General features: G+C 38.1%; 1 protein-coding gene across 1 annotated transcript; it reads left to right on the top strand.

The window, feature by feature from the left end:
* Positions 1-2,918: 2,918 nt before the first annotated feature.
* Positions 2,919-4,192, top strand: LOC146456853 (adenosine receptor A1-like). Its single transcript, XM_085092806.1, has one exon. The coding sequence runs from the start codon at positions 3,266-3,268 to the stop codon at positions 4,190-4,192; it is 927 nt and encodes a 308-aa protein (XP_084948932.1). The 5' UTR covers positions 2,919-3,265.
* Positions 4,193-9,928: the final 5,736 nt, after the last annotated feature.

Genomic DNA, 9,928 nt, shown 5'->3' with positions numbered 1-9,928 from the left:
AAGCAGGTAATTTGCGTTTTTGTGCGCTGCGTTCATTTCTCTCTGTTTCCGTACGTTGTATCATTGCTATTTTTCCTCAGAAGGAGCAAAGATGTTATAACCCTTCCGAGAAACTGAAATAAATGTGGCAGGGTGGTTTCAACACCTACATTTTCATTTGCATGCCGTTTTCGGCAGATGGTATGCATCGGCAGATTTATTTGACTCAAAAACTAGAAACATTTGAATACATCATGTTACAAACGAGAAACGCGTGCGTAGGTTTTCTTCTTAAGTCTCAAGGACAGCTGATCCAATTCTGTCGGGATTTCATACGACAAATTATTACATAACAACTGGTGCAATTGAAGTAGCTGACTTTTCTATGTCTTTGGTGAAGGGCGTACGTAGACTTCGTCAGTGTATCTAATTTAATGAATGTCTTTACGATGAATTCAATATCAAGGCGAGTGGCCGCCGCGGGATATGGAATCCTACTGACCTTCCGTTTTCCGTATTACACAGGGAAGGGGCAATTTTTCCCTCCCCTTTTACTTTTATTTTCAGTTCTTATTTTCTTTCTTTATCTTCTCTTGTCGTTTTTCTGTTTTAATTTAATCGTACGCTAGGGAAAGTTCTTATCTTAATGTTTTTTCTATCTTGTTATGAATTTTTATATGATGTCTTTTAATCAATCTCCTATTTCTTTTGAGCGGTTTTTATTAGTCTCCTTTTTTTTATTTAAATTCACTGAAAAGGTTATTCAAAGTACGTAAACACATCGAGAACGTATGTACAGACAAACTCATATAATTCGAAACATTACAAAATTCGAAGAATACCAAAAAATATGCTCTTTTACCAAGAGAAAAAATAGATCGAGTAAACGAAAAAAAAAACAACGTGGCGTTGAATTTCAATCATTAAGTTAATTATTAATAAGGTAACGAGGTTGTATCAACTATTCGTAATTCAAGTCAAGAGTCATTTTAGGTTTCTCCCTCAGAGAAACGTTCAATACTTAAGTTTGTACGTCACCTTGCACATACTTCGCCTGTCTTTGCAAAATAATCCCTGAAATGAATCCCTGATCTAACTGTAACAAATGTGCAATAATGGCCAGTAATCTACACAACAGAACTTCATATAAGCTTTTATCGATCCCCTCACCTAAACGATCGTTGTGATTAGTTAACAATAAAGTTTGTCAATCGTCTCAGTTTGAGACGATAGATTAACGGAGTTCGATTTAAAAGACTGTCACTGAATAGGGTCGAAATAAAGGAAATTGGATTTGTTCGAGGCAGCGGGGAGTTCTAACTAACCAAGCAAAATTAGTGGGGTTCTTTACAGCTTCTAATTACCTTTTAGGTAGTAGCATAACATAAATCAAACCTTGAGTAACACCTTATTTGGGCCTTTTTTTATCGAAAACCTTTTTAAAAGAATTCGGTGCAGGGGTTCTTTCTTGAGGTTATCCCAATAGAAGTGAGAAAAATTCACATGCTGATAAGAAACCTGTCAATAAGAGAACAAACTGTATTTCTAAAAGTTCAAAGTGCTAACAGTTGTTATTTGTATTGAAGACTCCATCGACGCCTTGCCTGTGCTTGACTAGCGGTCTACACTGCATGTATATGTTTTGCAAGTTGTTGTAAGTTATCTTCATCTTATCAGACTGGCAGCATCAAAAGATGATTAACACTTTTGTGTAAAAAAAATGAGCTCGACACACTTATTCAATTTTAAGTGCATAGCGACTTTCTTTCGACCTGCCATCCTTCGACATGTCATGGAACCAGGTCTAAGAGCTGGGAAAATATCAAGAAGTCAATATGAGATCGATAAATCGCCGGTTTTTGAAATTTAACACCTCGTGAACAAAGCGGACGAATACTACTGAAGTTACGGAACAGGGCCGATCGAAAGCGGTCAATTCAAATATTTTGAATTTTCCTGAGAGCAGTGCAAAGTTCACAGGCAACCGTTTTAGGTCAGTAGTTGTAGTTAATTTGACGTGTCTTTACCAATAAGCGGAAAATTTTCCGACTTGACAGTTAAAACGGTATTGTAGCTGTTTCATCTAGCATGTGGAAAGATGGCATTTCTGAAGATAATCGGTGTTCTCTGCTATGCACGTAACACTAAATTAAAAATGGCTTTAAGATGCACTTTCTTGTTTACCTGTACTCAAAACAATAACAACCAAACGAAGAATGCATGGAATTGTTAAAAAATGACGGAGTAGAAAAGAGAGAATTAAGTTTTATTCAGCGTGTATTTGCATTGCTTCTAGTTGTAATAGTATACAATGAATAATAGTGATGCACATTACGTCAGACACGTCTTTGCAAGTCGAACTTCTTTTAAATTTAGTATGAGAAGTGAAGCTAGCATTAAGAAGTTGCCAGGTGTGTGTATGTGTTTTATCTTTTTTGAATAAATTTTGTTTTATTTTATGTTTGCTGCATGACGAGTTAGACTGATTAGCATTTTACTAAACTTTCAAAAACAGAGCAAAACTAAAGCCCCTGCCTAACCAGCGGTGAAATTTAACATTAAACGGCAGAGAAACGAAAAATTACGGAGCTTAATTTTTTTAACTAACACAACAACATGTAAGGCTTGCTGTTGCTTATTTGAATTGATATTTTTCTTCACGTGTGTAGTAGAAAACATGAGATTATTGCATTAGTTACCAGCAGATGCGAGTTGCATATGTTATAAGTTGCATAAGTTATAAGTTATTATTATTAGCCATTGAAGAGAACCTTCATTACAGGAACTGTCAGTGTACTCTCTAGAAAGTGAACTGGTCATTGGCATGCTTAGTTTCATGTTTCTAGATTTATTCTACGGCTACCTATATTATCATGATTATATGTAATAATTAACCTACGATCACACTAGAAGTTTAGCATCGCCCTATTAGAGTCCACTTGCGTCGCCGCTAATATATAAATATATATATATATATTTTAATTTTCCACAGGAATGGCTTTCCAAGAGAAAATAATACAACCTATGAACGTGACCAATCATCTGAGAAGGAAAAGGGTGAAGGAAAACAGATTAAATGTTCACTGCGATAAGGTCGATTAAAGGTCTGTCGAAGTGTTTCACAAAATAATGATAACATCAATGGCTATGCTTCAAACTGGAATCAGTCTGAACGAAAACTAGCATCTTTGGGAATTTAAAGGCCGTTACTACATTATTCATATTGGTGTCAGTCTAGGTCTCCAATTTATGTTAAGATTGTTCATTGGACATTATTTTACTAGACATGGATCTAGACCTGTGGAACACCTTCTTTATCGTATGCTTTGGAATTATGGCTGTCATAATCATCGTTGGTAATATTCTTGCAATCTCGATACTTCTCAAGAGAAGGTTTCGTAAGCGTTCCCATTTCTTGTTAATCAGTTTGGCCATCGCTGATCTGCTGGTTGGCTTGTGTGCAGTGCCAATTTATATGAGTTTATTTACAGTGAGCACACGGCTAATGGTAGTTATTTATCATTGTGTTGATATGTTCACTGGATTATCGTCTATTTTTACTCTCGCCGTTATCTCCCTTGAAAGACTGAACGCCATTGCTCGCCCTCTTCGCCATAGACAACTTGCCATCAGCAGTTACACTATTGCCATAGCAACACCTTGGATCCTCGCCGTTATCGTGACTTCAACTCGAGTTCTTCTTGGTTTCTCAATCATGACGATTCAACAGTTTTCAATTGTTATCATCATCAGCTTATCAACACCTCTGCTTACGTCGTGTATTTGCTACTACATCATCTGGAAAAAGCAAGTCTGCCGCATGAACAACAAAGTTCTATCTAGGCGCGAGGCTAAGTTATCAAGGACATTAATTCTGATAACTGTACTATTTGTTCTGGCATGGCTCGCGTTCCAAGTTTTAAATGTTGTGCTTTCTATTTGCGTTTCGTGTGAAAGAGTTCCTGGTGTAGTTGTTTACGTTATCAAGCTGCTTCAATACAGCAATTCTTTTATTAATTTTTTCATATATTGTCTAAGAATGCCAGCTTACAGAAATGCAGTGCTATTAATGTTTCCTAGATGTAAATGTAATAAAAAAAGGCGTCGTGTCCCTTACCCGCTTAACGAAAAGGAAAAAGGCATCATGTTAATTTCATTCAAAAGAACAGTGTATTTTACACCGGTGCCGTTAAGCGCTGTTCATGACATATAGTAAAGGAAAAAAGCAAAGAAAAATCAGATTTGTTTTGTTTGATTGAATACGGTCTCAAAAAAAGGCTTTGGTTGCAGAGATCTTCTTTGATCCTCTCAGGCACGACTACTTGGGTGACTAGGTTAAATAGGTCATTGCTTTGCTCTGGAAATGGGTTGGTAAAACATCTGAACGTTGTAATAAGGTCTTCAAGTGCTTTCTCTTGGTGCGTAAACATAGCGGCTGAAAGAGCATGCTGCTACTTTGGTGTCTTTGAAGGGAGTACAGCCATCTCTTGAGCCTCCTCGGCAAGTCTCGCAATGGCTAGTTCTGGCGCAATGAGAAAGATCTTTGTTCGGGTACTTGGGTTCAGGGTAATACCCACTAATCCTCCAGTAACTTTCATTGACCGGTTGATGTGCGCCAAAGCGTGGTCAGCACTAAGGACACAGAAGGGTACATCTGGGTTTTTTGTTAACCACCCAATTTCCTTCCTTAAAGTCATTGTATATCTCAAGATCTGTTTTCCTCAGGAATTTTGTATCTGCTAAATACAGGGGAATCACTGGTGCATAGTTCACCTTGTCGTGAGCAAAGAAGTACTTGGTGAATGTATCAAGGGCCATTAGATGTAATTCCCAGTTTGCTGTTCTAAGGGCAGGGATGAATTGTAGCGTTTACAACACTTTTTTTATGTGTTGCTTCATCACTCTGAATAGTGGTTGCTTTTCAGGCTCAAGCGTGCCGCTTATGTGGGGATTAGTGGGCTCTGTGCTTATTTCCCTGCAGTTAGCGGAAGGTATCATCAAAGTCCAAGAAGCCAGACAGCATCTGGAAGCTTTACACTTGAAGGAATTTCGGGGCCTCAAATTGGTTCCCTCGTGCAGAAATTACAATACAACAAAAAAGAAACACCCCCTGCACTCCATGATCTCGTTTCCCTAGCTTCTCATATCCATAAATTACTATAATACCAAATTTGCCACCAGTCAAAACCTGTACAGACCATTTTCTAGAACTAATTATGGTTTAGCATGGTTTAGAATAGTGGCATCACAAACCTGGGGAACAATTCCAATGGTTGTTAAGTGTCTGCCTTACAATGTTTTTAAGAAGAAATACAAACTTTGCTACTTGACAACCCGACATGAATAATATATATTAATTTAACGTATACTATATACTTTTATATTTGCTGTAAACACTTTTTTCCCTTACCGATGTATTTTCCTCTCCCAAGCCTAATTTAACTAGCAGAGCTCTACAACCAGTTTTATAAATTGTACTTTTCCCCATTTTTGTAACTACGCAGACTGAGGTAGTGGCCAACACGAAAGCTTGGCTCCTTTGGCCACTACGCACTTCTTCCCTAGAAGGTAAACCACTTTAATATAATGCTCTGTATGTTTATTTTCTTACCATAAAAAATATATTGTATTTCGAATAAGTGTGAATAAAAATTGAATTGAATTGAATAGCAATTTAAAAGAAGGGTACGCTGTGCACTGTGGCTTCGAAGCAGGCTTGGGACAGTCCATAAGTTCAATTGTTGACAGTGGAAGCTCCTGGATTGAGCGACTTTGAACTGGATCACCAAGCACCAGATCGGGTTTCCGGTCATCAGGTTGACTTCTTTGATAAATAGCATGGCTGTTCCGTGCAAGGTGCGTTTACCGTCAATGGTATCTTCTGCAAAATCATCGTTATCAACAGCAAAGACGACAAGTCTTCATTGGACTATATCTGGGGGAAGGTACACGCCACCGTTGTCTACTATACGTTTGATAGCGCTTCTCTCGATTTGTGTCTCCACCCTTAAGATTCTGTTGTAGTCAGGTGCCATTACAAAATCGTGAAGTATATTTATCATCTGCTTGCTTCTACTTGCTTTATGGATTTCTAACCTAATCTTCATTTTATCTATTTTTAAACTATGATGTCATGTATCCAAGAATAACCTCAAAACCGTGTCAAACCGGTGATACCGACCATGACTACCATAACATAAAAATAGAGCATGGCATCGTTGATAAACCTGTCAAACCGGTTAATAACCTTTTGGTAAGACTAAAATAAAACATGACATCATCCAATTTTATGAAATGAACAGTGTAAAACCCGCGTTGTGATTGGAGGAGCGGAGTTTGTGATTAGAGTATAGACGCGCGATTGACGTCATCGAGTGGTGTGACAGCGCACGTGATCAGAGTCTAGAATCAAGCCAGAATGACTGGTCAACAAAGTTTTGCAAACTGTTTTTGCGAATAGCAGACAAACAAGGGCAAATTTTCGCAAGAAAGGAAAAACTGTCTGATAAAAAATTGGACAAAGACCGTTGAGAGTCACCTCAATCAGGTTAAAAGAAATAGAACGTAATTGTGACCTGAAAAGGAAGGAAAAATTTGCCCAAGTTTGTCGCCGATAGAAATCCGGTAATGGCGAGTAATCGATTACAAATCGCAGTGAAACGACTTAATTACATGCTGTAAAATTTTGCGCTCAGGATTTCCTTCTGGAATAAGGCCGGGTTAGTTTTGAAAATATTGTTAGTGAAATACTTTCGGATTATACTCTAATTTAGGGGATCACAATTGCATGTGTCTAGTAGTCTAAATCTGAGTTTTGGACTCAGCTCAGGGCTGTGGTTACGCGATGCTCGCTCACGAAATGGGTTGAAATGCCCTGGTTATTGTATGAAACAAATAGATTCCATTTTGCCGTGGGTCTGTACTCTGATAACGCACAGAGGACGTCAAAACGTGGTGAGAACATCAGTCACGCTGCTCTCCTGCGGCCCGTAGCGTACTTCTATGTTCTCACCACGTTATGACGTCATCTATGCGTTATCAGAGTACAGATGCACGGCAAAATGGAATCTATTTGTTAAATAATGAATGCCACGTTAATGAAAATCCACCGCATTTTATTCATGAGATAAAGACAATAGGCGATGACGTCATCGGCGTTAATTCATTCCCCCGCAAAAAAACGAGATTCCCCGCAAACATCCGGAAACTGTGGTCCCTACCACACTACTATTGTGCAAAAATAATCGAAATTAACATAATAGAACGAGTTTCGTTCTATTATGCGAACCGCAAATACTCTTTATTGATATCCATATCAGTCCTCTCTGAAATACTGGGACTATCTTGATCTTTCATCTGCAGTTCAAAATATATGTTTTATATATTTACATTTATTTATTCAGCCTTCGCGGGTTTATTTCGAACTCACAATATGTCCAGCTCCCAGTTGGCTTGATAGCTCAATTACGTTGGTAGAGCACTGCACCGGCATCGCAGAGGTCATGGGATAGAATCCCGGTTAAGCCTGAATTTTTTCAGGCTTTCTTTTCACAACTGCTTAAGTTGCGTAGTAACTGCGAGGGTCTTTCTTCTACTTGAATCTCTTTATTGATGAGATGATAATTGATGTACCGGCAGATTGCTAAATTACCAACAACATTTTTCTCGTCATTTCGGGTCACCTTAACATGTCTAGATAGGTGGTTTGCTTTCACCACAAAATTCCCACGAGATTAAATTTCATTACGTTTGCTCCTAGACCAAGAATATCGTTGTGAACTTGTCCTTTATGATTTTTTCGATCCAATATTAATAAAACTGTGCCAGTGTTGTCGTGATCCAAGCGCCGCTTGTGTGAACATATTGGACTTTACATCCAGCGCTGTACACTTATGCTTAGCGTGAGTATATCGAGTTATGGATGCACGCGGGAAGTTTGGAGAGTGCGAGAGAAGAGTAAGAGTTGCTCGAGGCGTAGCCGAGAGCAACTCTAGCTTCTTGATGTCATGAATAAAGAACCAATCTTTTATAACATAGTAAGAATAAAGTAAATGATTCCTAGAAAGCAGGTTTTGTTCCTGATTAATGACAAAGTTCTCTCTACAAAAAAAAGGTGAAAGTGGTTTCTCCGGCATATCAATTTCATCTTAACGTTTCATTAAACTTCGACAAGCCCTTATAAATATACATTTTTATGGCGTTGTCTCTCTGTAAAAAGTTTTTTTATAACATAGCGTGCGCATGCTTCCCCCATCTGACTTGCACACGTCATCGGATGGACGCACGGCCGTGCGTTTGTTGAGAAATGTACCGTGATGACGCCAGTAGGAATTAGATTAGGATGCGCGCGCTACGTTATAATCATTATTGTTGCCCCTTGAAAAGTTGTTCATTACATTCTTTGATAGCACATTTTGACAACCTTATGATAACTTTCTGATGGCCTCCATTTCATCTGCCAATCATAACACAGACCTGTGAGAAGGGGAGTTGCTTACAATTATAAAGCAAACGCGCCTCCAACATTTGCCGTATTTTGATCAGTGAACTAGCTAATAAAAACCCCTCATTGAGGCATTTGGAACGGCACATCTCGCCTTGAAACCTTTAGTGTCAAGTTCAACTTGCCGAAGCATCTCCATTTTTTTTTTCTTTACACATTACAAAAGTTCATTACCTCGTTTGATTGGGCCGTGGAGTCACCAGATCACTTTGTTACTTCAGTTCAGAGTGACACGGGTAAGGCGATGTTAGATTTATGACTAGTTATTTACCATAGTGGCTATACTGCTAAAATGAATGTGGCAAGATTAACAAATAATGTCTAAAGGCCGGTTAATAACTTGACGTCATGGCAGTGAAAATTTAAGGGATTTAAGGGATCTTGTCCTGGTTCAAATAGTCAAGTGATAATCAGATGCCGATCACTATTGGCGCTAAAATGGTTAATATGTCTGTCTACTTGTGTTGTGATTTGTTTTAATAAAAAATCAAGCAATTTTTAGTATTGTAAGTCAATAAGCATTTCCAAAATTGTCGAGGAAACTTGTTACCAGATAATAAAATAAACCGCATTTCAGCAATACCGAAGGTTTATTCCTTCATCGTTTGAGTGTCCACGTTTTCTGAGTGAACTCTCGGGATATTGCTCCAGTTTTATGTAAAAATAACTTGTAATGGTTACATTCACGCTTTTACAATGACTGTAACCGAATTAAGGTTAAACACAAACTGTAAAGTGAAAAAAAAAAGCGAAATACAGTTGTGCTAAACTCAAGTCAATAAACGTGAACATGAATACCATGCACTATCCATGGCCAGCTAAACGATTGAACCAGTTTAAAAGTGAAATAGTGAGCTAATCCCCTGAGCTGCCCCATGTCATGTGATGTTTTCTTTCTTTATTGACAATTGTCTGTTATTAGCTGCATGTTTGGTCTTAGGTTATACGGAGGGCCTAATGCCCAGCTCCTTTCACCTTTTATGGGGTACCGGTGGGTCTTCAAAGACAAATATACAAAAACACCGTAACGTAACGTAATCTGACAAGCATGAAAGTGAAAAGTTCATAATTCTTATAGCGTGTTCTTTCTTTCCTTTTTTATTAATAAATTTCTTCAATTTGCTGGTGGGAGTAGTTTAAAACCTTTCACATATCATTCATTGTTAAAACAGGGGAAAAAGGCCTTTATATAGACCGCTCGATCCGTTTTAATTCTACGAGAAAAAAGTAAATATATTTCATGAAAACAACGGGCTTACAAGAAAGAAGACAGTAACAGTTCCGGTGTATCCACTAAGAGACGACACGTACGTGTTTACTAAGACGTACTAAAGGTAATTTAAATGATATATTTTCCTTCTTCTTAGTATTAGCTAGGCATTGAGCGAAACTTTGGCGACAGGAATAGCTCACTCGTTCATCAAACAAACTCACAACCCATTTGGT

The sequence above is a fragment of the Pavona decussata genome, unplaced genomic scaffold, assembly GCF_977016875.1.
Source record: "Pavona decussata unplaced genomic scaffold, jaPavDecu1.1 SCAFFOLD_254, whole genome shotgun sequence".
NCBI classification, from domain to species: Eukaryota; Metazoa; Cnidaria; class Anthozoa; order Scleractinia; family Agariciidae; genus Pavona; species Pavona decussata.
Note: the sequence above shows the minus strand (reverse complement) of the source record. Positions and strands in the feature narration are given on the sequence as shown.

Coding starts and splice junctions, on each gene's coding strand:
- LOC146456853 (XM_085092806.1), top strand. CDS start 3,266: ATGGATCTAGACCTGTGGAACACCTTCTTTATCGTATGCTTTGGAATT.